Raw genomic sequence first — 27,714 nt, forward strand, 5'->3', positions numbered from 1 at the left:
GGAATAGAGGAGCCGGTGCCGACGCGCAGACGGGCTGCCCTGGCACCCGCCGGGTCGGGTCGGGAGAGGGCTGTGCCAGCCACCAGCAGCCCGATCCTTTGCGAGCAGCCCTATCCCAGCGGGGCTCGGGCCCCGGGGGACGGGGACAGTCAGCTGGGCCGCGGCCGTCCCCTCCTCCGGCTGGCCGGCGCGGGTGGGCAGGGGAGCGCGGCTCACCGTTTATTTTTGGACCCAGCTCCCTAAAAATACCCCGGCCTTCCTGTTTGATCCCTCTCCCTTTTGACCTGAATGGATCGCGCCGCCTGCCCGCCCCACCCTGGGCGCGTTGTCCTTTAAAGGAGAAGGGCGTGGGGACAGATGTGAGCGCCCGGCCGGCCGGCCAGCGGGGACCGCACTGACGTCAGGGCCGCGCTCCCGGGGCCGCCGCCGCCGGGCCGTGGGCGGGGCCGCCGGGCGCCGAGCGCGCCCATTGGCTGGCCCGCGGCGAGCGCCGGCGCCCATTGGCTGGCGGGCTTTTCGAGGGAGCCCGGCTCTCCAATTAAAGAGGCAGCGCGGGCGCCCGCAGCCCAGAGCGCACCGCGGGCTGGCTCGAACCTGCCCATTGAGCGCCCCTGCCCCGCCGCCGCCGCCGCCGCCGAGGTCCCCCCTGCACGCCCGCGGGCCTCTGCCAGAGAAGCCAGGCGCTGTGTCTCCAGCAGCAAAGAGGATGGCAAAGGTGGCCAAGGACCTCAACCCGGGAATCCAAAAGGTGAGCCCCGCGCTGCGCGTTGCTGCGCCCAGACTGTCTTTCCCCGCTCCCTGTCCCAGGCGTCGGCACAAGCGTGTGTGTGTAGAAGCGATGAGGGGCAATCGTGACCGCACAGAAAAGCGTGGGGACTCCGTGCTGGAGCTGGCAGGCACACACACACACACACACACACACACACACACACACACACACACACACACACACACACACACACACACCGGCCCCCAGCAGCCGCGTCCGTCCGCTTTGCAGAGCCCCGGTGTGAAGTTCTTCTTTGGTGATGCGCATGACAATCTAATTAGGCGATGCTAACTACAACCGAATTAGGGAATTAGGGTACCACTCCTGTCTATTGGCATCCTGGGGGTTGGGGAAACCCCGCCGTTCCTGCCTCCTTCACCGAAGGGAAGGTGGGGGAGCATGAAGTGTGAACTTCGAGTCTCCCCTTTCGCTGTTTACACACACACACACACACACACACACACACACACAGAGCAAGACAGAGAGAGAGTTTCTTTCGTTAGCCTGGCAGGTCCTGCACGCTGAGCTGGCTTTTGCCCCTGGGGTCTGCATTTCCCCTTCAAGAAGGGCTGGCCCAGCGCCCAGAAGGTCATGGTGGAACTTCTGAGGCCGCTCCAGCTGCACCCACGCCACTGTTTACTTACCTGCCTGCAGTGAGGACAGGGTTCCTGGCCGCGGCTCAGGGGACACGTGAGCAGGTAGAGAGCAGAGACGGCAGAGCACGCAGGGAAATTGAGGCCCCGGTGCACGGAGAGTGGGTTCCAGCAGGCAACTGCAAGCATGGAAGGGCAGCCAGGGGCATTCAAGGCCTTGTCCCGGGCTCTTTCTGAGCCTCAACTTCCTTGGGTCCCAGGTGGGGGAGAGGCTCACCCCATCTCCATCGTAGCAGCGGTCATAGAGCTGGTCCACTGGGCAGTCACCTCCCAGAACCGTCCCTTGTAAACTCTGTTTACCGAAGAACCAGGCCTGCAGGGTCAAACCCTTTCACCTCTGCTTGTCTGATTCTGCGGCGTGGAAGAGGCAGAAGCAAGTGAAAGTCACTGTCGGAATCCAAACACAGACACACGCCAGCCCCTGGGGGGCGCACACGCCATCCACACGCGTCTGGTTGACAGCCTGGCCCAGACTCCCACACCCAGTCCCGAGGTCCCCTCTGAATGTGGCCCGTCAGGCTCCCCAAGACATCTCTCTGGAATGTTCCCCATCTCCAGGCATTCACCAGCCTCGCAGAGTCAAGCCCTCTCGCCTTCTATGGAATTCCCAGAGCACTTAGGACGGGTGTGAGATCCCGATTCACTTCTGCCCTGCCTGGGAGGGAGGCCCCAGGGCGCCTCCTCCACCCCCCACCCCCGGCGTCTCCCCACGGCCCGCTGAACTCCTGCGGCCAGGCCCGTCCTGCCCATCTCTGTTGGGACAGAGCACGGCTTCCTCTGAGCATCACGCACGCATTCCCTGCGTGCTGACCATTCCCCTGCCCGCTCCTCTGGCCTTCCCGTTCTGTACATGGTGTGCCCTGCTGTTTTTAACTGGTTGCCCTGAAAGATTCATATGCCCGGAGCTGCCTCCCCCAAATTCAGTGAGAGTGACTGTTGTCGTCAGAGGCTGGTGGGACAGGGTTCAGTCCTATACCCTGGGGGACGTCAGGTGCCTTTGGGTGGACTTCTTTCAAGTGGGTTGATGGCTAATGAGTAATTGATGAGGGGTGGAAGTTGGGGCCGGAATTCTCCCCCCATCTTGCACAGCACGGGAGTGCGATCATCTGGATTAGAGGCAGAACACGGTCTCCCTGTCACCCACTCGTGCCAACTTCCTTGGCCTGCAGAGGGTGTTTTATTTTTTCCCCCATTAAGATCCAATTACCGGCTCAGAGAAAGAATGCGGTGGGTCGAGATGAAACGGCTCGTATTTTTGAAGCTCTTGGAACGGTCAGGAGGAAGAGCAGCACTCTGTAGCCCAACCAAGTCTCCGACTCAAAGAATCTCAGAAAGTGGAGGGTGGGAAGGGTGGGAGGAGGCTCCCCGCTCAGCAGCGGCGCTGAAAAGCTTTTTATTGCGTATTTACTTTGTAAGTCTGCACCGGTGAGGGATTTATAACTTTTGGCTCTGGGACGCACCATCACACTTAGGCATTTTGAAACCATTTCACAGAATCTTTGGGCTGTCAGGGACTTTGCAAAGGGAGGACTGTTTCTGAAGGGCCTGCCCGCTGTGTCCCCAACCCTTTCCCCAACGGTGGGTGTGTGGGACCCCTCAGAGCTGATTTTCAAGAGAGACTGTCACATCCCCAAGCTGGGTCAGGGAGGGCAGCTCGCCCATGGCAGACAGATGGAGACGCACCCAGCGGGTCCCACGAAGAGCTGGCGGGGGGCTGTCGGTGCCTAGCCGGGCCCCTGTGGTCGCTGGTTGGCTTCGCCTGTTTTTCTCCCTGGGAAGGGTTTCCTAGCACAGAGAGTTCCCTGAGAATGATGAAACCAAACCAACATTCCTTGGGGAAAGGGCCTGGGAGACCGAATGCCGTTTCTCTCACTGACTCGGGTGTCGTGAACGGACACTCCTTCCCCAGTGTGGCCTCTGCAGGCCGAGGGCGAGGAACGGAGGCGAGTGTTGGGACGGGCCCGGCCTCACATCCAGGTCCAGAGTCTAGCACGACCCGCTCGTGGCTGTGTGTGTTAACTTTCGGGTCCGTGCCCCCGTTTCAGAGCGGGGAGACACTCACCGGCCCTTCCCAGGCGTCTGTGCCGCCGGTGAGAGCCGCAGTGAGCACACGGCTCCCCGCTGCGGGGCGGCCACTGATGAGCAGCCCGTGTGGACACTGGTCCCTGGAGCGGGGGTGTGACTGCGGGGACTGTCAGAGGCTTTCAGAGGGACGTGTGTCCGGGACTCTCCCAGCTGAAGGCCGGTTGGACCCAGGGCAGTGCTCGGCCTGGACATGCTCCAATTCCCCATCAGGCTGGCCCAGGAGAGGCACATCTGCCCGCCCAGAGCCCGGGGCCCCTCCGGGCATGAAGGGACAGGCTTTGTGGGCTTCGGTCTGGGGCACTTCCCAAGGGACTGGCCAGCTGGAGTGGAGACTGGACGCCCAGCGGTCAGGGAGCCGTTTGTAAGGAACTCAGATGGGAAGAGAGATGCAAGAGTGTGGTCACTGCTGAGTGTCTGTGTGTCTGTGTGTGTATGTCTGTCTGTGTGTGTGTGTCTATGTGTCTGTGTGTCTATATGTCTATGTATGTCTGTGTCTATGTGTGCATGTGTGTATATGTGTGACTGTGCTGATGTGTGTCTGTGTGTTTCTGTGTATATGTCTGTGTGTGTCTGTCTGTGTGTGTGCATGTGTGTCTGTGTGTATATGTGCGTATGTGTGAGTCTGTGTCTGTGTGTCTGTGTCTGTGTGTTTGTGTCTGTGTGTTTGTGTCTGTGTTTGTGTGCGCTTGTGCATGTGTGTCTATGTGTGTCTGTGTGAGTCTGTGTCTGTGTATTTGTCTATGTGTCTTTGTATGTCTATGTTTGTGTCTGTATCTGTGTATGCATATGTGTGTGTGTCTGTGTCTGTGTCTGTGTGTTTGTGTCTGTGTGTGCGCTTGCGCATGTGTGTGTGTCTGTGTGTTTGTGTCTGTGTGTTTGTGTGTGTGTCTGTGTATTTGTGCGTGTGTGTGCCTGTGTGTGCTGTGTGGAGGCGAGGCAGGGCGTCTGTGTGTCCCTGTCCCGTGGCACTCCTGTTGTTATTCTTGGTCCGCGCCGTCCTCTCTCTGCCCCGCGCCTGCCGAGTCTCCCTTCTCGCGGCCCCCATCAGCCCTCGGGGCCGACCTCCCCCCGGTCCTTGGCCCTTCCTGCTTTCACCTCCAATTCCTGTAGCACGAGGAAAGCTGCTGGCAGGAGGCCCAGGCCCCCGAGCCAACATCAACACAGGTCCTGAGCCCTGGCGCTGGCCGCCTGGGCCTCCCAACGCTATTACTGAGCTGTCACTTCCGGACCTCATGGCCAAGACACGCCCACAGGTGTGTGGGCAGCGTGGCCCAGGAGCCTGGTTCTCAAAAGGAGCAGCACACACACCCCAAACCCCCGACACCCACCATAAAAGCAGTGGGAGCCATTCTTGGGGGCCTGTGGAGGGTGGGTGCCAGTGCGGGCACAGGCGACCCCATCAGAGCCCCTGGCCCCAGGGCTGGTTTGGACAGTGAGGGGGCGGTTCCCTCCGCACAGCCTGTGGCTCCACGTCTGTCTACACTCGCTGAGCAAAGGTGTCCGGGGAGAAAGGGACCAGTAGGCGAGGCACAGCCGGGCCCAGGCAACGGGGAGGGAAGGAGAAGGCGTGAGGGGGCAGCGACGGCCCCAGGAGAGGCTCTGACCACGGTCTCCTACCCACCCCTTCCAGGAGTGTGACTGTGGGGTCCGAATCTGCCCGCTGAGCCTGAGACCTCAGAATCCTACACCCCCACCACGCCACTCTCGGGGGCGGCATGATGGAGGGATGGAAGGAAGGGGATATGGCAGGGGTCAGCGGGGCCAGGGGGACCCTGGACCAGCCCCTTCACCACGTGGGTGAGAGCAGGCTTCCCTCTGCGCACACTGACCTTCCCCACCCGCAGGCTTTGGGGAGCAGTGACGCCTCACCCCCTCTTCTGCCCGAAGCACCAGAGAGCACCAGCCTTGCTGGTCCTCCAGAGGGAGAGACAGCTGTCACTGTCAGAGGTCCTCAGGGGACCTCTCCCCCCGGCATTCCTAGCCGGACAGGGGGGCTGGCAGCCACCCACCACTCCCAGCGGGGTCCCTGGACGTTGAGACTTGCCCACACTCGCCACAGGCTTCCTTGGGGCTCCTGCCTTTGGCCAGGACTGGCAGACCCCTGGGAGGGTCTCCATGAAGCTTTTCCAGGAAGGGGTCACAGAAGCGGGGTCTCCCTGTCCCCCGCCCCACTGTGAGGAGCAGAGCCACTGCTGGTAGCACAGCCTGAGTATCCGGCGTGGAAACATCGCCGTCCTTTCCCCATCACACCAGAGCCCAGGGACGCCCCACGCCAGCACCCCACTCTGTGCTCTCCTGCCAGCGGCAAACCTTTCCCCCTTTTTCCCAGAAAGGGCACGTTTGGTTTTGCATCGATCGTGTTGCGATCTTCCCCCCACAGATCTTGCAGGAAGGCCCCTCTGTCAGCACCCGGGGCGTGGGGAGGAAGGAGGAAGGGATGCGAGAAGCAGGAAAGCCATTTCCTGAGCAAGGGGCACTTGGCATTATTCTCACCCCTCACCTCCTGACACTTCAGGGAGGTGTACCTGCCTCACACCTGAGTCAGTTCACACCTGGATCAATCCACACTTGAGTCAGTTCACAGCCGGATATATCCACACCATGGTCAGTTCACACCTGGATCAATTCACACGATGGTCAGTTCGCACCTGGGTCAATTCACACGATGGTCAGTTCGCACCTGGGTCAATTCATACGATGGTCAGTTCGCACCTGGGTCAATTCACACGATGGTCAGTTCGCATCTGGGTCAATTCACACCATGGTCAGTTCGCACCTGGGTCAATTTACACTATGGTCAGACCAGTGGAGGTTTCAGACGGAAATACCTGAGGACAGTTTACAAAAGCAAAATCAGGTTTCTCAGCTTCCAAAATACATGTTTTCACTTTCATTAGAAGCAACATAGGTGTTCTTTAAAGGTTTGGAAGAATTCACCAGTGAATCCATCTGGACCTGGGCTTTTGTTTGGGGGAGGACTCTTGATTATTGTTTCCATTTCCTCCATGGGGATAGGTCTGTTGAGGTACCCTAAGTCACCTTGGTTCAGCCACGGGAGGTTACAGGCATCCTGGAACTCATCCATTTCTTCCAGGTTCTCTTGTTTCGTAGCTTACAGACTCTGGTGGCACCTGGTCAGCCCGACCCAGAGCTGCCGTAACACAGGAAGTCGGGCCAGGAACACACACAGCAGGGAAGTGAAACCCCGGGTCGGCTGCGGGTCACTTTTGAAGGACACGGTGCATGTTGGTGGGTGCGCTCCTGTGTCACATGACAAACCTAGGCACCTCCAAAGAACAGAGAAAAGGGACTTCTCCATCCTGTCCCCAGACCCCATGGCCATGCCACCCAGGTGCCGTGCCAGCCCCCTGCCCGTCAGACCCCAGAGGCCAAGTGTGTGGCAGTGACCTTGGCATTGGGCTTGAGGTCTGGAGCCGTTCGAAGGACGCAGCACGCAGCCATGGCCAGGGGCGCCGTCCAGCTGGGTCGCATGGGTCCCCGCGTGCCACAGCTGCGGCTCTGCTCCTGCTGATCCTCTCTGCCGAGAAAGCGAGTCCGCTGAGATTTGACGTGTGAAGCATCAGGGGGGCCAGAACAAGCCAGCAGTGCCCAGGCAAGGGTCCCTCTCCCTGCCCCTCCGTGGGCCCCGGCTCCGCTGCCTGCACGAAAATGCACAGGCAGGCAGGGGCCACTCAGGGCAGGTAGATTCCAGAGCCCAGCCTGAGGGTCCAGCTCTTGGTTGGTGAACTCGGACCTTGTCCTCAGCACTCCCTGGCCGCAAGGATGGGGGTCGCCTCCGGAGCCCGCGCTTCCGTTTTCCTTTCACCTTCTGAGAAGCAAACCCACTTCTCTGTTTTACATTCCTCAGCCACTTCATCTCCCGGACCCGCCCTTCCCCTGGGGTCACCTTGATTCTGCCAAACCCGTCCGCTGGGTGACTGTATTCTCCTGCCATCAGTGTCCCATCCTGAGGCTGCCGCGTGGGTGGAGCCACACGGCCCTTGTCTTGCCCCTTGTCACTGCGGAGTGCCGAGCGGTAGACGGAGGACTTCATCTTTGGCGTAGCGGAGTGGTATCCCGCGTGTTTACGTCCCGCGTCTGTCACCGCCCGCAGGCCTCACTGCTTCTGTTGCAGCATTTGTAGAGCCTCCAGCAATGGACCTTGCAGGGGGCAGGCAGGGATAGTTATGGTTTGAGAAGGGAACCCCGTCCGGACCCCAACATGGTCACTGGCCATAGCTGTGCGGGGCATACAGACAGTTCCAGAAAAGCCTCAGACATCTTGCTTGTGGGACAAGGGAGGAGTCACTCACTGCTGCTTAGCAAATGTTTGTCTAGCCTCTGCTCCGTGCCAGGAATCACACAGCCAAATGCAAGCTGAGGCCTGAGCAAGTGGGGGCTCCCCCACCGCCCCTCGTCATCGAGTCTGCTGGGGTCTGTGTCTCGTGAATGCGGGGGAGAGGTCAAGCAATAACTTTGGGGGGCTCCTTGTGCATGACCCCTTGCACACAGGCACACAGGCACACAGACACGCATGCTCACACACACACACACACACACACACACACACACACACACTTCTCTTTGCCTCTCTGTGAGTCCCTCTGCACAGCCCAGGCAGGTCACAGCTGGGCAGTGAGCACGAACGTCCTCATCCACCTGCTGCCCGTTTCCCAGGCACTGGGTGAAGAGAATCGAGGCCAGGGAATTTGTGGAAGGCAGCTGGGGTGGGGTGGGGTGGGGTGGGGGTGGGGACAGGCAGCTCTCGGATCCCGGCTTGTTGTGACCAGTGGCAGACGTGGCGGTAGACCAGTTGTCTGTTCTCAGTCCCTGTCCTCGGAGGCGGCCCAAGTCTCAGGTGGTGTTGATGTCAGGGTCACCAAAGGGCAGGAGCTCGGGGAGAGGGGCCGGGCTGACTCAGGCCCCCAAAAGAGGCTCGTCCTTCAGCCGAGAGCATCTATTTGGGCTGCATGAGTCAGTGGCATTTCCAGGGACTGATTCATGAGTCTGACCACCAAGGTGACTGACCTGGGCTGGGAGGGTGGGGCAGAGGGGGGGTGAACAAGCGTCCGGCCCAGGTGGACCCCCGTCCTGAGGTCCTGAGTGAAATCCTCAGTTTCTCCCCTTATGATTGGAGACTGTTGCCTGGGCATTAACATACATGACCATTCTCACATGCAAGTAGAAATAAACACATTTGCACATAAAGGTGCATGGAGACACACACAGGCATCCCTGGGGGGGTGGGGATTGAGACCTGAGCAGACACAGGGGACACAACTCCCAGTTGTGACATCCAGCTCTTACGACCTCCAACAAGTCACAAAATGAGCCTCACGCATTCACCTGCTGGCCCTGAGCCCCGTGGTTGGCGAGCAGGGAAGGTCAGACCTGACTGAGCCCTCGCCGTGCAGAGAGCAGGTCAGTGAAGGCTAAAACCACGGTGCCCTGGGAGAGAGACAGGACAGCGGGGACGGCCCTGGTCTTGCTGAGTTCGATCCCCAGCACCACATGTGATCTCCCGATGCCTGCCCGGAGTGATCCCTGAGCACAGAGCCAGGAGTCCGCCCTGAGCACCGCTGGGTGTGGCAACAAGTAATAAGGAACGTCGTCTGGCCGTGAGGTTGTTTTGTACAAAAGTGGATGTTTTGCGGCTCTGGCACGGCAGGGACTGAACTGGGAAGCGGGGAAGCAGCGATAGTCCAGAGGCTGCTGGAGAGGGAGCGTGGGGGTGAAAGCGCTGGCCTCGCATGCTGCCGGCTCTAGTTCATCCTGACAGCGCATCAGAGCACCGGGAGTGATCCCTGAGCACAGAGCCAGGAGTCAGCCCTGGGCTGCGCACGAGACGTGGCCCAAAACCGAACAGAAGAAAGAATCCAGTGGCTGGTGATGCCAGAGAAGGAAAAACCAGTGTAGCCAGCAAGGGGTCAGCAGGAGTCCTGGGCCCCAGGCAGGGGGCAGCAAAGAGGAAGTGCTGAGCCCTGCTGGGCAGGTGCTGGGTGCTGAGTCGCTGACTCCTGAGTGATAAAGGCGCTGCTAGAAGCTGGTCACAGGCCGGCCCGTCCAAGCCCGCTGTCCGGCCTCCACCCTCCTTGACGTCTACTCTGGGGCTTACCATTGAGCTAGACAGAAGTCCACGCCTGCCTCAGGCGCATTTGCACATCCTCATCCGAGAACGTCTTCAGGCTCTCCGCCAAAACCCATGGGCCGGCAGAGCAGGGCGGAGAGACACACGTGGCCGTGGCCGTGCCCCCTGCAGGCACCTGGTGGCACAGCATCGAGCGCCAGCATGCTCACTGCCTGCAGGCCGGGACTTACGGTGTTTGGGTTTGGTTTTGGAGTCCACACCGGCAGGCAGGGGTCAGGGTTTACTCCTGGCTCTGAACTCGGGGATCAGTCTTGACAGTGCTCAAGGGACCATGTGGGGTGCCGGGGACCGAACCTGGGTTGGCCGCAGGTAAGAGCGAGCAGGTGGAGGGTGGCACCTCCATCGAGACGCCCCTGCACCCCCACAGAGCACCATGCCCATGGTGTCCCGGTGCCGGGGACCCAGTCTGGCTCCCTAAGCCCCTCTGCGGGTGTAGACAGGCTGGCAACTCTTCCCTGGATTGCCGCCGCCAGGCCAACCCCGTCCTGTGGCTTCCACCACGAGACACGCGCAGGCACACCCCGCCTCCACCCTCCCGGCGGACAAGGCCTCCTCTCTCTGACACGACCGTGATTCGCGGGAGAGTCTGGCAAGGCATGTCGAGGGAGAAGGATGCTGGCAGCAGGAAAGCACAAAAGGCTCCCAGCCTGTGTCGAAGGCCCGTTTTGCCCCAGACACGGGGTCGAGCCTGTGAGACGGTGCGGGGCGTGGGCTCCGACAGCCCAGGAGGGAAGGGAAACAGTGAGAGAGAGATTGCGTCGGTGGGGAAGGGGGAGGTGGGGGGAGTCGGACCACATCTGGCCGTGCTCAGGGCTGACTCCCGACTCTGTGCCGAGGGCTCACTCCCGGTGGGGCTCGGGGGCCCGTGTGCAGTACCAGGGATCAGATCGGGGTCGGCCACAGGCAAGGCCGTCACCCTACCCACGGTGCTCTCCCTCCAGCCCTTGAAACACTGTTCTGCTAGTTCAGAGACAAATCTCTTTGCCAAGTCGCCGAGCTCACTGGGACGTGGGATTCGGTAAGAGGATCTCTCGGCCCGGGGCCTGGCTCCTTGCCCATCTAGAGGGAATGCATCGAGGGCGGTGGGAAAGCCGGCCACCGGGTCAACTCGCTTTCAGTTCCATGGAAGAAAGTGAAAGCGAGGAGAAGCCGCGTTTGAACAGCCGGCTCGTTTCACCCGAGTCCAGGCGTGAGCGGGAACACGGCAAGGGATATCTGAGAGGCTCGGGGAGGGAGTTCCGGGCACTGCCGCTCTGAGAAATGCCCAGTGGAAGCGCACTCGGGCAGGGGCGGGCACTGGCACAGAGAGGATTAAATCCCACAGTACAGGGTCTCGGAGGGATGAGATTTGCCCTGGAGTGCCACGGGGAGCGTTGGGAGTTGGACCAAACCGGGAAACTCGAGCCGCCCGTAAGAACAAATGTATTGACCCACGGCCTCCTTCTGTGACCCCCAGTCGGTCGGCTGCGAGAAAAGAGCATACCGGACCCCGAAGCTCTTGGACAGGAATCTTTGGAGGCTTTTCTTGTTTGTTTTGGAGCCACACCTGGCAATGCTCAGGGGTTACTCCTGGCTCTGCTCTCAGGAATCAGTCCCGCTGGTGCTCTGAGGACCAGAAGGGGTGTCGGGGATCAAACCCAGGTCAGCCACGTGCAAGGAACGTGCTTAACCCACTGGCTGTAGCTCCTGCCCCCTTGGAGCCTTTTAAAAAGAAATAATCATCAAGCTGGAAGTAATTCAGATCTGCATCCTTAAGAGAATAAACATAATCCTACAGCAGGAAAGCACTTGGCAGGAACAATGTCTGCTGATGTATACAACATTGATCGGCAGCTTATGAACATGCTGGCCAGGTCGTCACCTTGATGGGCTACTCAGAGGCAGAGCCTCCGTGTCCACTCCAGAACAGGGTGTCAGTGACTGGGGAGGAGCCTGGGGACCTTTCTGGGGCAAGGGACCTGCTCTGAACTGTCTGGGTGCCCTGTGCTAGTCACACAGAACCGAGTGGATTCTGAGATAGGGGAGTTTTTGCCGTGTGCAAACTTCACCTTCCAGCACCGATAGAAAATGGAAGAGACAAAGAGGAGGAGAGGGCCAGAGAGATGGCACAGTGGGTAGGGCATTTGGGTAGGGCTTGCCTGCAGCTGACTTTGGTCTGATCCCCAGCACCACTGCCAGGAGTGATGTCCGAGCAAAGAGCCAGCACTAAGCCCTGAGCACCTCCGGGTGTGGCCAAAAGACTGGGAGAGAGGGCAGGAGTGGGGCCGGTACCAGACAGACGTGGAAGAGGAAGTGAGAAGTTTTGCCTCTGCTGACACCCTCCACTGAACCCCTGTCGGGGACCAAGATCAAATCTGTCCCGGGGGAGTGGAGCCCGGTTGGCATCCTTTGGGAAGGATGTGAGGTCGGAAACAAAAAGGTGAGGCGCGGGAGAGGCGAGTCTGGGGGTCCGGTCCCGTTTCCTGACCCTCCTTTAAACTTGAGAGCGGGTCACGGTAGGGCAGCGTATGGGCCAAGCCTGAATCGTGTCCTGTCCCCAAACCAGCAGCTGGCAACTCCATCTGCGCCCACGAACCCGCTCACCTGCTGTCGCGCCTGTGGGTCCCTCTGGGTGGTTGTGGGCGTGGCTTGAGGGGGCGTGGTCTATGGATGCGGCCTGTGGAGGGGCTGGGAGTGGGCGTGGTCTCTGTGTAGGGTGTGGCCTTGTGTGGGCATATCTGCGAGATGGGCGTGGCCTGTGGTTGAGCACTGTGGGTGTGGCCTCCGTGTGGGCGTGGTCTGTGCGGGTGTGGCCGCTGGGTGGGCGTGACCTTCTGCGTCCCTTTAGCCCCGCAGAACCCCAGCGCCAGAGCGCCTGCGTGGTTTTGTCCTCGTCCCCCACCAAGGCCCCCTGCGGGTGTAGACAGGCAGAGCTGCCCAGGGGCTGCAGGTAAAGCGGGTGGCCACGGATGAGAGCCGGACTGGGGAGAGGGGATTCTTCAAGCAGCCCCCATCTGTGTCCTGTGACCTAACACCCGGGGACCAGGGACCCCCCAGGTCCACACTCGCAGGCCACCTGCTAGTTCAGTTGCTCCAGGACCGTGTGCTGGTCCCTTTCAGCCTCAGCGGTCTGAGCCGTGTCCCCGGGCCTTTCCCCCACCGTGCATGTCAGGGGGAATGTGGCCGCCGGAGGCTCGGTGCTGTCACCCTCACGGACCCCTGCCCTGGCAGCAGGGCGGAGCCCCCCGGAAGGCGCCCGGCCGAGGCCCAAGTCTCAGGCTCCCGGCTCTCACCAAGGGCCGCCTCAAGGCAGAGGGTCCCTCACACTCGACAGTGTGGGAGAGAAGCAGCCGGGTGCATGCGGGGACACCAAGCAGAGGGAGCGGGAGATGGTTTCGAGGACAAGGCCGCGGGGAGCAGGACCCTGGGGGGTCCCCAGTGCCCCATCTCCGACTGTCCCCAATTTCCGCACCCTCTGGCTCCCGGAGCCCTTCCCAGACACAGGACTCCTGTGAGGCAGGAAAGACTGACCGTGAGTTACAGACACAACTAGAGACACATAGTCTGGGAATGTGCTACAAGAGGCCCAAGAAACGGGGTTTTCTAGGACGGGTTCCTGAAGGACCCATAGGAGTTTGTTGAGGCGAGGGAGCGAGCAGTGGTCTAAGCACAGGGCCCAGCCCGGAGGTGCCCAGAACCGCATCCCTGTCCTGGAGCCTCTTCCGGGATCACTCTAACGTCCTCAGCCACCCCTTCCCGGGAGGTGACTCTGCCCCCGTAGCTCTGACTTCACACTGCGTCCAGTGGCAGAGGAAGTCGGGCGTGGGGCTTGGAGCGGCTTGTTGCCTAAGCGAATGGCCATGCGCTGCCGACCCTTCCCACAGCTGGGCCTGGACGTAGCCTGACCCGAATACTCCTCGAGGGCCTTTCTTTCTTGTTGTTGTTGTTGTTGTTGTTGCTGTTGTGGTGGTGGTGGTGGTTGTGGTTGTGGTTGTTTGGGGGCCGCACCCAGCAGGGCTCAGGGCTTAATCCTGGATCTGTGCTCAGAGACCCTGTGGGGTGCCGGGATGGAGCCCAGGTTAGCTAGTGCCCTGCTCACCGCACCCTCTGCCCCGTGGCCTTTCCTTCTAACAACCCTCATTCCCTCGGGTCCAGTCCCCTAGGTGCAGAATCCCACCCCGCCTTATGTACAGCCAGCACACCAGGGAGGGGAAGGCGGGAGCAGGGAAGGAGTTGAAGGTCTGTTTGATGTTGGTTTTAGGAGCCTGAGGAAGCAGAGGAATGAGAGTGTGTGTGAGAAGGAGGCTTGTCTCCAGTCAGAGAGCCGCGGCTCAGAGCAGCGCGGCAGACAGAACACAGGGCTTTCTTACCAGCCAGCCCACAGCAGTGTTGACTGAAGGGTGTGTGTGTGTGTGTGTGTGTGTGTGTGTGTGTGTGTGTGTGTGTGTGTGTGTTTCCCTACAGCTTCACCTGGGGCCCAGGCCTGAGGTTCCCAGGGGAGCCCCTGGCATAAGGAACGCTTTCACGCTCTCCCAGCCTCGCCTCTGCAGTGCTCAGCTGCTCGGTGGTTAAGATGCGGAGAGGCAGGATGGAAAACTCCCGGTCCACAGGCGAGCTCACTCCCCTTCCCCAGTCCGCCCCAGAAAAGGGCCTCTGTCTGTGGAGATCAGCAGAGCTGCAGGGGAAACCCAGGTACCCCCCAACCCCATGCCCCCCACACACACCCCAAGTTGCAGGACGGCTGCAGAAAGCAGGGGAGCGCTCAGAATCCGGGGTGCCCGCGGCCTGGTGCCGTCAGCCCGCCCGCGGGGGACAGCTCTGCACTGCCGCAGAAGCAAAGAACCAAGAACGCGGAGTGTGAAGGGGGCTGGGGTGAGCCTGAGGCCCCCAGCCTGGACACACCCGCAGTTTGCTCTCGCTCAGAGGCGGGGCCAGGGCCTAGGTGCTCAGCCTCCTCCCCCAGGCTCAGTAAAGAGCCCGGCAAGATTCTGCGCTTGGGTAACTTCTGACTCAAACTTCTGGCCTTGATGCTCCTTCCGCAGAAAGGGGGAGGGGGAGGGGTGGGGACGGAGGGGGAGGGGAGGTAGGGAAGGGGGAGAGGGAAGGAGAGGGAGAGAGAGGCAGGGAGAGGGGGAGAGGGAGGGAGAGAGGGAGGGAGGGAGAGAGAGAGAGAGAGAGAGAGAGAGAGAGAGAGAGAGAGAGAGAGAGAGAGAGAGAGAGAACAACTCTGGCAAGCACCCCCCAAACCTCTGGCACAACAAACAGGACAGGGCCGTGCTTTAGATGCGCTTGCACAGTGCCCAGCTCGGGGGACCCCAGAGGCGGGGAAGCATCAGGAGGACCCTCCGCCCACCACCGTCTTCTTTATTCCAGCTGCCAGGCCCCCAAAGAGCCAGTTTCTCTGGACACTTGGGCCGCCTCTGAGCCGGGTCTGTGCGCAGGCCACAGGGGCTGGTCAGCGGGGAATGGGCTGTACCCAGAGTCCCTGGCCGGCTTGGCCAAGGGCCCCGCAGGCTGGCTGCCCCCTTGCCCCCGCCAGCTCCACCCCCAGCCCACACGGACCCCCACTGTCTGGTCTCATGACCCTCTTTCCAAGCAGCCCCGGCCCCTTGGCGGGGGCAGGGGGCAGGAGCGGGGAGGGGAGAGATCTTCAGTGCATGTTTGGAACCTGCCGCCTGCCCCCAAGGGCCCCCAGCGGTGCCAAGCAGGACACCTCAGGGGGACGCCTGCACCCCTGTGGCCGGGCCCTGGGGAACGCAGGCAATGGGTCTCACCCCTCTTTGTCAGTTCGGGGCTGGACAGCCTCAAAAAGCAAAGGGAGACATTCTCCAACAGGGAGGAGGGGAGGGGAGCCCAGGGGCTGGGCTCTGAGGGGCCGACCCGGCCCTCCCTGTCCCTGGAAGCAGCAGGGGGCGCTGCTGCTGCTGCTGCTGCTGCTCCTCCTCCTCCTCCTCCTCCTCCTCCTCCTCCTCCTCCTCCTCCTCCTCCTCCTCCCCCTCCTCCTCCTCCTCCTTCTCCTCCTCCTCCTCCTCCTCCTCCCCCTCCTCCTCTCCAGCAGGCGGCTCTGGACCTCCCGGGCCCCCAGCCACCAGCTTCTAAGCCGGGAAGGTGGGGGAGAGGGACGGTGTTTCCGGGCAGGAACCAGAAGCCCGCCCCACAGAGCATCACACAGGAAGGAAACCAGAGTTTCCCGTGGCATGCACCGACAGTGGGGCCTGGGGGCGGGGGGGGGGGAGTCCAGCAGGACCCCTCAGCCCTCACCTGGGCCCTGGGGAAGACCACCTGACCTGAGGCCTAGCAGAGTCTGTGCAGGGTTGGAGGCCGGTGAGAACAATGGTTAGCGGGAGGGGGGGATGGGGGGGTGGAAGGGCCTTCTGGAGGGCCAGTGGTCACTGTCCTGGGCATGAGAGGCCGGGCAGAGGGGCAGAAGTGGCTGACACATCCCTCTGGCAGGGCAGACTCACCTGGCCGAGCGTGGTTCGGAGGCGGGGGGCTGGGGGCTCAGCTGAGCCGGGGGGAGCCGGGAGCATCTGCCGTGTGTCTGCCGCAGGGACCCGCAGGTGACGGTGACATACAGGAGAGTTGGAACCGAGGACAGGCCCCACCCGCCGTGTACTCTGCGCCATGAGCACCAACTCTGGGAGGCGGGGGGGTGGGGGTCCCGCAGGCTGGAGACGGCTGCCCGCCCTCCACCTCCACCCATGGCAGCACGCCGTAAGCCCACGCTTGGGCAAGCGTCTGGAGCAGGGGGTGCAGAGACCACTCGAAGGGCCTTCTGGGGGTCAGGCGCCCTGGCTGGGTCCCAGTTCCTGCTCTCACGGCCCCGAGTGGATCCGCTTTCCCTGAGCTTCCAGCCTCACCCTCTGCTGACTTCCCCGCATGCCACTCCAGCAGACGGGGTGCGGCCGTGCTCCTCAGACTCGAGGGGTCCACCCATCCCTGGGAGGCCGGGGGCAGGCAAGGGGGTCTGCACACGGAGAGCCAGGGGGGTCGGGCCCCTGTGCTGCTGGGGTACCCACCTTGGGAAGCATCAAGGTCGGACCCGCCTGGGCGCTGGTGACCGCCACCAAGGCGGGGGTGTGTGGAGGGCAGAGGCTGGTGACCGCCACCAAGGCGGGGGTGTGTGGAGGGCAGAGGCTGGCCCCCACGGGTGGGAGCTGGTGACCAGGAAGAGTCTGGGGAGAAACTGCTGGTTTTAGGGAGACCGAGTGAAGGAATGTGAACATTCTTTTTTATTTATTTTTTTTTCACATTTGTCGAATTTGGGCTGGAGCAATAGCACTGCGGGTAGGGTGTTCGCCTTGCACACAGTCGACCCAGGTTCGATTCCTCCGTTCCTCTTGGAGAGCCCAGCAAGCTACCGAGAGTATCCCACCCGCACGGCAGAGCCTGGCAAGCTCCCCGTGGCATATTCGATATGCCAGAAACAGTCACAACAAGCCTCACCATGGAGACGTTACTGGTGCCCGCTCGAGCAAAATCGACGAGCAATGGGATGACAGTGACAGTGACAGTGACTGTGACTTGTTGAATTTATTTAAACAAACTCACTGAGAAGTACCATAGGACGAAACAGAAGCTTCTGGCTCGTAAACATTGCGCCGCTGTTAGCACCTTCCGGAAAGCCGCCCAGAGCGAGGCCACGACACTAAGGTCTGGCAGCGTGACCCCAGCCAGCCTCAGGCACGGGTGACAAGGGCAACAGTGGCTGCGGGTGGCGAGCCCAGGACCAGAGGGGCTGTGTGTGTGCGTCCCCGTGCCCCCCATCACCGCGGTCCCCGCGCCCGGCAGTCCCCCTTCCCGATGCACGCCAAGGGGCTTCCTCCACCCCTCGGCCTGGGTCCCGCTGCCCCGGGCCGAGCCTCCGAGCGCCCCAGGCCCCGTCCAAGTGTTGCGGAGGGAAACGCCTCTTCTCTGTGTCCCTTCCAGATGTCCCTGGGCCAGCAGCCGCCGGCGAGAGGAGCGCCCTGCCTGAGGTGCAGGGGGACGTGCCTGGGCTTCGAGCCGCACTCCTGGAGGTAACTGGCAGCCGAGGCCGCCGCCGCCGCCCTGCCGGGTGTCTTGGCTGACCTTCCCGGGCCCCTGCTGGGCAGCCGCCAGGGCTGACGGGGGGGGGGGGGGGATGGGGGGGGGGCTGCAGGCTCGCTCGCATGGACACGCCGTGGCTGCCCCGGGCCCCGACGCCCGTGGGCTCCGAGCTCAGCATGCCCCAGGGTGAGAGCGCAGAGACCCCCACCAGCCGCGGGACCCCTCACCCCAGCACCCGGGAGTTCTCACGGGCCCCCAGTCTGCCCCGGTTCATCCCCACTTCCAGAAAGGAAAGATCACTCACACCCCGCTAACCACCAGAGAACACCCCCGCTGGTGCCCCGGGGTTCCGCTGCGCCCCCCTGTCCACCCCAGCACCCCCGCAGGCAGTGTCACCCCCTCGGGGAGCCCCACGCTGAGCTGTCCCTGTGCAGGGTCAGTGTGGAAGCAACCCCACACGGGGTGCTGGGAGCCCGCGCTCCTAGCAGGGAAACACGCAGGATTCGAACCCAGGGCTGCACACAGCGCTGGCCGCCCACGCACCCACGTCCTCTCCGTGGCAAGACGGGCTCAGCTCTCCCTGCACACCCCCTCCCCTGCTGTTTATGCCCCCCCCCCCCACCCCGAGCAGACAGACACAGGACACGGGCGCTCAAATCGGACGTTTGCTGGATCGTAAACCATCATAAAGAAACTTGTTTCAGAAAAGTCACGGGGCTTCGGGGCACGTGTGGCATCCCCGGCCTCTCCCCTCCTGCCAGCCGCACCCACCTCCACAGCCCCCTGCCCGGGGAGACCCCGGCTGACCCCCCCCCCCCGGGCGAGCCCCTCCGAGCTTGCAGACAGCCGCAGCGGTAAGGGACGAAGCGTGTCCACCCCCAGTGGAGAGTCCAGCTGCCCTGAGGGGCCGGCGCCCAGCTCGGACCCAGACCTGTGGCCATGGACACCGAGGGGGGTCCCATGGGCCTTGCTTCCGTTAAGGCCACAGGCCGCCCTCCTGCCCCAGCCGCCCGCCGCAGGCCACAGGCTCAGCACCGCCAGTTTCAGGATTTCTCTCTCTCTCTCTTTCTTTCTTTCTTTCTTTCTTCCTTCCTTTCTTTCTTTCTCTCTTTCTCTCTTTCTCTCTTTCCTTCTTTCTTTCTTTCTCTCTTTCTTTTCTTCTTTCTCTTTCTTTCTCTCTTTCTCTTTCTTTCCTTTCTTTCTTTCTTTCTCTCTTTCTTTCTTTTTCTCTTCCTTCCTTTCTTTCTTTCTCTTTCTTTCTTTCTTTCTTCCTTCCTTTCTTTCTTTCTTTTGTTATTTCTTTCTTTCTTTCTTTCTTTCTTTCTTTCTTTCTTTCTTTCTTTCTTTCTTTCTTTCTTTCTCTCTTTCTCTTTTTCTTAGTGAATCAGCATGAGGTACAGTCACAGACTTACACAGACTATGTTTCAGCCACACAGTGATCGAGCACCCATCCCTCCACCAGTGCCCATTCTCCACCACCACTGTTTCCAGTTTCCCTCCCACCCCCCCCACCCCTGCCCACCTGCTGCCTCTGTGGCAGGCACACTCCCTCACTCTCTCTCTCCTTCTGGGTGCTATGGCTTGCAATACAGGTACCAAGCAGCCATCATGTGTGGCCCATAGTCTACTTTCAGCATCTCCCACCCCGAGCAAGCCTCCAGGCAGCATGGATTTAGTGGTTTCTCCTCTGTCCCAGCTGCCTTCTCCCCCAGCACACGAGACTGACTTCCTCCTGACCCTCACCTCTACTCTCCTTAGGTGTTAGTCTCCTATTAGGTTACTGTATACTCCACAGATGAGTGCGGCCATTCTATGTCTGTCCCTCTCTCTCTGACTCATTGCATTTAGCATGATACTCTCCATGTCTATCCACTCGCAAGCAAATTTTATTATTGCATCTTTTCTAACAGCTGCATAGTATTCCATTGTGTAGATATACCAGCGTTTCTTTAACAACTCATCCATTCTCAGGCATTCTGGGTTTCTAAGCCGCACCCACCAGCACCAGAGTGGCCGAGAGCATATGTGCCCGGCCAGAGCAGGGCATCCCCCCCGCCCGCAGCCAGAGGACAAGACCTCCCCAGCGGTCACTCTCTCTGGCCAGGACCCACAGGCCTGACCCAGGGAAACGCTGTTCCTAACTCACACGGGGCCGCAAACCTGTTTAGTCATGGCTGACGCTGTGGGGAGGGCAGCCTGGGTGTCGGTGGCAAATGTTGGTGTTTGCAGGGCCATGAGCACGTTCTGATGAGTCCAGAGACACAGGGGCAGGGGACGGCCCAGGGCGGCTGTTAAACCACTGCTCCAGCACTTCAGGAGCCAGAGCCTGGGGAGCAGGGGCGGGGGCGGGGGTGGACGGGGACTGGACACTCTTTCCTGGGGCCAGAGGCCGGGCACTGAGGGGAAAACCCGAGGGGTCTCCCGAGGCTGCTCGGACCCCGCCCCGAGTGCCCGAGTCCGGCCCAGACCTGCAGACAGACGCCCTCACTCCCCCTCCCCCCGCCCCAGGAAGATGTGCAGGTCCTGTAAGTGCAGCCAGGAGGAGCACTGCCTCACCTCCGACCTGGAGGACGACTGCAAGATCGGCGGCCTGCTGGCCGGCTCCAAGTACGCGTCGCTCACGGCGCGGGTGAAGGGCGGAGACGGGCTCCGCATCTACAAGAGGAACCGCATGATCATGACCAACCCCATCGCCACCGGCAAGGACCCCACGTTCAACACCATCACCTACGAGTGGGCCCCGCCCGGCGTCACCCAGAAGCTGGTGAGCGCCCTTCTGCCAGCCTAGAGCGCCTTCGGGGTGTCCACTGGGGGGGTTGTTTGTGCTTCAGGGAGACACACGCCTGGCAGTGCTGGGGGACCCCTCCTGGGGTGCTCGGGAGACCCTCTCGGGGGCCAGGGAGCAAACCGGGTCCAACTGGTGTGGAGCAAACGCCTCGCCCGCTCGGCCCAGGACCCACTCACTGCTGTTGAGTCCTGTGTTCACTCACACAGACCAGACCAGACGCGAGGATGTAAATGCAAGGCCCCTTTATTGCTAGCGCGAGCTAGATAGGGTCCGAGTGTCGTCCAACGCAGTGGAGTCTTGACAAGGCCCCCGACTCTGAATTCTGAGCAGCTTATATAAGGTTTGGTGACGTCACAGCATTTTTCTAGGAACTGACACTGTGTTTCCAACTCTGGTCCCTGTCCGTCCAGGGACTCCACTCCCTCGGCCCTCTCTGCTCGGCCGGGCACCGCCGCCCAGACCCCCTACTCCGATTGGCTGGTGCCACAGGGCGGTTTGTCTGCCCAGGGCGATGTTGCTCTCTGAGAAGTCGGGACCTTCTGATGGGGGAAACTGACCCTTGGGCCTGCTGAGCTCTGGTCCTAAAGCGGAGCGTGTCCGCCAGGACTGCCCCGTGCACAGAGTCAGAGGCGGGCTCGGTGCCCTTCGCCAGAGGGAGGGGCAGACGCCAGCCCCAGCGAGGGCGCCCGCAGCAGCAGGCCGGGCACACAGGGGGAGGGTCCGGGCAGGGCTGTGGGTCCGGGCGAGCAGTCAGGTGAGTGTCGGAGACGTGGGTGAAAGCGGGCGGCTGGTAGAAGAGCAGCTCCGGCTGTGGACCCCCGCGCTCCGGCCAGACCCCGGCAGGGCGCTCGGGCTGCCCCAACCCCCGGGCACAGCCTCTCCCGCCTTGCCGGCCCCGAGATCGCACCGAGCTTCCTGTCGAACTGGGACGAGTGTCGCCTCAGCCGAGGGTGTCAGCTCATCAGCTACACCCGGGTGCCAGGCGGGGCGGGCAGGGGGCGCTCACCAACTTCCCCTCTGCCCCAGGGAGTTTCTCTCCTGACCCTCCTCAGTAGAGAAACCGGGGCGCAGAGAGGTGACCCCCCCTGCTCCCCGGCTGGTTCCCACAGCAGGGCCGGGGCCCGGGGCCGGCCTCCTCCCCGAGGGCTGGCCAGGGGGACAGGAGAGGACATCCCTTTTGGGACTCACTGGACCTTGCTCTGGAGCCTCAGATGGACCCAGGGGGCTGGTCAGTGCCCAGGTGGGTGAAGCGAGGCATCCAGACCCCCCACCCCGATGGCACACTGCCCCAGTGGGTACGGGGGGACAGCGGCAGGAGAAACCTTCCCTGAGCGTCCCACAGCCTGCCCCCACCCGCAAGCTTCACGAGGCCGTGGTGCAGGAAGCCCACAGCCCACCCGAGGCTTGGCAGAGAAGGAAACTGAGGCCCACAGGGTTGGCACGCCTGGGTCTTATACAGAGGCCGGGGAGGCGGAGCTAGGACCCCAGAAACCCGCCCCCTCCAGAGTGCCCACTCCCAGACCGTCTCCTGTGGCGAGGAGGGGTGGGGGGGGGCGTGGACGTGCCGAGTGTCCAAAGTCCACCTTTCCGCCTGTGGCCCCCAGTCCAGGACTGAGCTGCCCATCCCTGTTCCGGAAGATTCTTGTCCAGATCCTGGTGCAGTGTGGGGATGCCGAGCTCCCACTGGTCCCCCCCAACCCCCCTCTTCCAACCAGGCACCTCCAAGAGGACTCAGGACCATGCCTTGGGGATCGCCACTCAGCTGCCACAGGCAGACAGAGCCACTGTGTCCCCCAGGCCCCCCCCCTCCGGGCGAGGGTCCTGCTGGTGGGCCAGTAGCTGAGGGGATGACCCTGCCCGGCTGGTCCCATGAAGCCTTTCATGACTCACGTTAATAAACCGGGAAACACCCGAGGCCCATGGAGACATTACACAACTGTAAGACCAACTAGGGGGCTGGAGCGACAGCACCGCGGGGAGGGCGTCTGCCGTGCACACCGCCACCCTGAGTTCAATCCCCGACACCCCGTAGGGTCCCCCGGCACCTCCAGGAGTGATTCCCGAGTGCAGGGCCAGGAGTCAGCCCTGAGCACCAGTGGCGGGCGGGACCCAAAGAGCAAACACAAAAGACCCACTAGGTCAGAGCTACAGGGACATTTTCTTACAAGGAGAATCCGAGCACAGACGGTCCCCTGGACGGAAACGAAGGGACCCTCATCCTCCAGCCCGCGGGGGCTGCAGCTGGGGCGACCGGCTGACTCGGGGTCCAGCCAGAGGTCCCCCCCCCCGCCTTGAGGATTGTGGGTTCTGCGAAGCCGCAGGGGTGAGGTGAGGGGCTCTCTGGGGCCTCTCGGGCCCCGGGATCACGGCGCCCGCCCCCTCCAGGGCCTGCAGTACATGGAGCTCATCCCGAAGGAGAGGCAGCCAGTGACAGGCACCGAGGGGGCCTGTTACCGCCGCCGCCAGCTCCTGCACCAGCTGCCCGTCTACGACCAGAGCCCCGCGCGCTGCCTGGGACTCGCCGAGGGCGAGCGGAAGCTGATGGAAGAATTCGTCCAGCAGTACAAGAGCGAGGCCCTCGGCGTGGGCGAGGTGGCCCTGCCCGGCCAGGGCGGCCTGCCCAAGGACGACGGGAAGGCGCAGGGTGGCAAGCCGGAGGCCACCGAGGCCGAGGCCCCCACCACCAACGGCAGCATCGGGGACCCGGCCAAGGAAGTGGAGTATGTAAGTCACCGCACGGCCGCACGGCCCCTGGGGAGGCTGAGTACCCCCTTTGCTGAGACACGCTGCAGGCACCTGCGTCCTTACCACAGATGCCTGTGGGTGTGCCTCCGCTAGACACACACCTGCAGGCACACCTGCGTCCATACCACAGCTGCACAGACACCTGCGGGCGTGCCTCTGCTAGACACACACCTGTGGGTGTCCCTCCGCTAGACACACACCTGTGGGCGTCCCTCCACTAGACACACACCTGCAGGCACACCTGCACCCATACCTCAGCTGCACAGACACCTGTGGGCATCCCTGACTCACACACACACACACACACACACACACACACACACACACACACACACACACACACACCCCTTCCCTCCCCCCGGGCCCCTGCACGGCCCCCTGTGTGTCTCCCTGCACACCTGCGCTCGCTCCCGCATGCAGCCGACTGCACCCCTCCTGCCCTCTGCTGTGTGCCCGCGTGCACCCCTGCCTCATTCCCGCACACACGGCCCCACGCACACCTGCCCCCGCCTCCCTGACGTTGCCCCAGGTGGCCGTCATTTCCTCCCACCCGACACTGTTCCTTAGAGAAGCACCAGCTACTTCCCCTGAAGGCCCCTGCCCGGTGCAGGGTCACAGACTGGGCCCGGGGACAGGGACTCGCGTGCGGCCTCGAGGGCAGGCCTGTGGGCCACAGACTGAGCATGTGGGAACCAGCCCCGAGGCCCAGGAAGCCGGCGTGCTGTGTGGTCAGGGGGCAGCGTCCTGGGGCGTCCACACCCCCCCCATCCGATAGCCCTCAGGCCCCGATAGCCTGAGGTAGCCAAACAGGCAAGGCTCGGCCCCACCCGAGGGTGACACTCAGGACTCGGTCCTGGAGGCTCTGGGGTGACCCAGCTCTGAGGTTCCTCCCGGGGCCCGTGGGTGACGTGCTGGGGGGCTCCCGGCACTGCTGGGGGAAACGCAGAGAGAAAACGGGCGCTGGCCGCCCCTTGGCTGCACGGGAAGGAAGGGGCCAGCGGGAGCCGGGGCCACGGGGGTGCCCTGCGCTGCCCCACCCCGTCCCACCAGCCGCTGCTTCCAGGGGACACTCTGAGACGGTCGTCCCACCCCTCGGCTCCTGGCATAGTGGGTGTCCCCAGCACAGCCCCCTCTGAGCACTGCCGTGGTCCTCCGTCCACGCGGCCTGGCCCTGCCCCCGTCCCCACGGCCCCTTGGGGTGTCCCCGTCCGCTTCAGGGCTGGGCCGTGGGGCTTCTGGCTCCCCGGCCTGGCTGGACGGTGACCGGGTGAAAGGGCCCAGGGGCCCGTCTCCCCGCCCCCCTGCCCCGGCTCCGGATGCCAGTCATGCCGAGCCGGGGAGGCAGCCGCCGGGAGCCGAGTGACCAGGCAGCAGGGCCGGTCCCCCGGGGACGCGGACGGGGTGCAGAGCTGTGTCCCGACTCAGCCCGCATAGCTGGACCGCCGGAAGTGGGTCAAAGGCGGCGGCGGTGGCTCGTGGGGGAGCTCGGGGAGGGGCCCAGAAAGCGGGTGCCGGGGAAGAGCACCCCCGTGATACCCCCTGCCCCGAGTCCACGCAGGTGCCCAGTCGGTGGGGTCACTCTCTTGCTTGTCCTTCTGGTGATACAGACAAATGGAGGAGGCCAAGACTTTTGAGGCTGGTGAATGAGTGAATGAATGAATGAATGAATGAATGAATGAATGAATGAATGTGGGAACAAGGCTGAGCCTCACAGAGGGGCACAGCCCGGGTGGTCAGAGGCTTCTGTGCGAGTCGCTTCAGGGGGATCCCCGGATCCTACCCGTCCTGCGTGCAGGGCTCAGAGCTATCCTGGGGTGTCCGCGGCCGGCCTGGCTCTGGCCTCTACTTGGGGTGGACAGCGAGGAGCCCCAGGCCTGACGCAGCCTCCGGACCCCTGAGCCCCAGGGTCCCGCCCCGAGCGACACGGGGGTGCCCTGGGGCTGCAGCCAGGAAGGAAGCCTGTGCTGGGCTCCCTGGTGAGCCCCGAGCACTGGTCTGGGAGCACTTGGCCATCCCCTGAGGTACCTAGATGGGGTGGGGGTGAGGGCAGCGTCAGGAGGCCCTGGGGGCAGATGAAGATGCTCAGGACTCAGCGCCCTTGCAGGGACGCCCCTTCTCAGGGCCCTAGGCAGGAGTCTGTGCACAGCGCCCCCTGCTGGAGGAGGCCCCGCAGTGCCCAGCATTGGTCCGGGAAGGTGGCCAAGTGCCGGGGACCAAACAGGCCTCTCCCCACTCCCCGCCTCCTGTGCACGGAGAGGCAGAGGCAGAGTCTCTCTCTCCTGCCCAGGAGTCCCCCGACCCCGCACCCCAGACCTGGAGGGGAAGGGAGGGAGGGGACTCGCCTGTGCGGACCCCATCACCCACCCGCTTCCCAGCTCATAAGGGCCTGCAGGGGGCAGGAGGGGGGAGGCCCCAGACCACAGCGTGGGGCCCGTCCTCCCAGGCCACGGAGGGCTGGAGCCGCCTGTTGCGTGGAAACTTGGAGCCGTGCCCCCCCCTCCCTGAGGCAGCTGGTGGCACCTCCGTGGGCACCGGGCCTCATCTGGCACGTGTGCCCCCAGGTGGCAGTTTCAGCACCAATGGAGATGCAAGAACCCCCCCCAGCCCCCGCCGGGGAGCCCCTCTGAGCTGGAGGAGGAGAGGAGAGGCAGAGACCGAGCCAGTGTGAGGACAGACAGCCCGCACTGGCCCCGGTCGCCATGGTTACTGCCTCTCTCCAAGGCCGAGCCGGTTAACTACATGAGGAGGTTGTTTTTCTTTTTTCTTTCCGTAGAAAATTCCCTTTACCCCGCTTCGGGTTCCATAAATACTTTTCCGTGCTGCCCCATGGCCCTGCGTTTGCTGGAGTGGCTGGGCACCCACTGGCCACAGCAGGGCGAGGTCCACTCCTGGCCTCGGCGGCCCCGGGGCCGGGCAGGGTGGACAGGAGGGAAGGGGCCAAAGGGAAGGGAAGGACGGAGGTCAGGAGCCCCCTCCCCCAGACGCGCCTCCTGGCCATAAGAGGGCAAGGGAGACTGTTTATAAATACATTGTTGCATGTTTGCGCTGTTTATAAATACATTGTTGCATGTTTGCCCCGTGCCCGCCTGGGCTGGGCTGACAGGCTCCGAGTTGCCCCTCCAGGAGAGAAGGGCCGGGTGGGCGGCACCTGGGGGTCCCGCAGGGCTGCTCAACGCCCCTCCTCCTGCCTCCTCAGCTCTGCAGGGCCGGCTCCCCTGCAAGCAAACTAGGCGAGCAAAGGTGGGTGGTGGGTTGGGGGCACAAAAAGGAGTGGAGGGTGCACCCCAGAGCCCCCATCCTCTGCCATAGAGTGTGTTGGGGGAAGCAGCTCTACTCGTATTTATCTCGTGATTTAACTGGGTTGGGGGTCCACGCCCAGCGGTGCTCGGGGCTCACTCCCGGGGGGCTGGAGGACAGTATGGGGCGCCGGGGATCAAACCTTGGTTGGCCCCACGCAAAGCCAGTGCCCTGACCCCTGGACGACGGCCCTGCCCCCGCCCCGCACGGCTCTACGTTCACTAATAAACGCTGGCGTTCCTTACCCCCCGCGGCCGTTGGCTCTTGCGACATCTCCACGGACTTAACACAGTGAGGAGGACTGGTCAGTAGCCACTTCCCCATGACCGCACAGTCCTCACGAAGGACCCGGCTTGCATGCTCTTCCTCCAGTGCTCAGCACACCATCAGCCGGCCCGGCTCTCGGCCTCCCCCCACCTTATGCAGGCGGGGTCGGACAAGGCTTCGGGGGTCTCCGGTCTGAGCCTCTGTGTCGGCCCCTCCCCAGATCTGCGAGCTGTGCAAGGGGGCGGCACCCGCCGACAGCCCCGTGGTGTACGCGGACCGGGCGGGCTACGGCAAGCAGTGGCACCCCGCCTGCTTCGTGTGCGTGCAGTGCTCCGAGCCGCTGGTGGACCTCATCTACTTCTGGAAGGACGGGGCGCCCTGGTGCGGCCGGCACTACTGCCAGAGCCTGCGGCCGCGCTGCTCGGGCTGCGACGAGGTAAGGGGGCGGGGGCGGGGGCGACTCGGGGAAACCGAGGCCCGGGCCTCTCCCGGGCCTCACGCGCCTCCTCTGCCCCCAGATCATCTTCTCGGAGGATTTCCAGCGCGTGGAGGACCTGGCCTGGCACCGGGAGCACTTCCTGTGCGAGGCGTGCGAGCAGCCCCTGGGCGGCCGGGCCTACATAGTCTCCCACGGGCGGCTCCTGTGTCCCACCTGCAGCAAGTCCCCGCGCTCCTGAGGGACCCGCGCGGCCCCGCCAGCCGCCTCGAGGGTCAGGGGCCGCGGGACGCCAGCCCACGGCCGGCGGCGGCAGCAGCGGAGGCTTCGGGACTCAAGGCCAAGTTTCTGCATCCGGGTTCGAGTGCCCCCGGGTGGCCCTGCCGTCCCCTGTGCCTGGGTGGCGCGCCCACCCCCACCGACCCGGACCCCCGCCCCAGCCTCCGGGGTGAGACCAGAATGTCCGAAGGAAGCGTCTGTGCCCATGAGGCAGCAATAAAGGCCACCGGGAGTCCCGGC

General features: G+C 63.0%; 1 protein-coding gene across 1 annotated transcript; it reads left to right on the forward strand.

The window, feature by feature from the left end:
- The first annotated feature begins 561 nt into the window (after window positions 1-561).
- Window positions 562-27,714, forward strand: LMCD1 (LIM and cysteine rich domains 1). Its single transcript, XM_055135905.1, has 6 exons — window positions 562-748; window positions 17,564-17,652; window positions 20,171-20,426; window positions 22,836-23,174; window positions 26,980-27,195; window positions 27,278-27,714. The coding sequence occupies exons 1-6, from the start codon at window positions 707-709 to the stop codon at window positions 27,434-27,436; spliced, it is 1,101 nt and encodes a 366-aa protein (XP_054991880.1). The 5' UTR covers window positions 562-706; the 3' UTR covers window positions 27,437-27,714.

This window comes from Sorex araneus, chromosome 4, assembly GCF_027595985.1.
Source record: "Sorex araneus isolate mSorAra2 chromosome 4, mSorAra2.pri, whole genome shotgun sequence".
Classification (NCBI taxonomy): domain Eukaryota; kingdom Metazoa; phylum Chordata; class Mammalia; order Eulipotyphla; family Soricidae; genus Sorex; species Sorex araneus.

Coding starts and splice junctions, on each gene's coding strand:
- LMCD1 (XM_055135905.1), top strand. CDS start 707: ATGGCAAAGGTGGCCAAGGACCTCAACCCGGGAATCCAAAAG. Junction 23,175..26,979: donor CGGCCAAGGAAGTGGAGTAT/GTAAGTCACCGC, acceptor GCCCCTCCCCAG/ATCTGCGAGCTGTGCAAGGG. Junction 27,196..27,277: donor GCTGCTCGGGCTGCGACGAG/GTAAGGGGGCGG, acceptor CTCTGCCCCCAG/ATCATCTTCTCGGAGGATTT.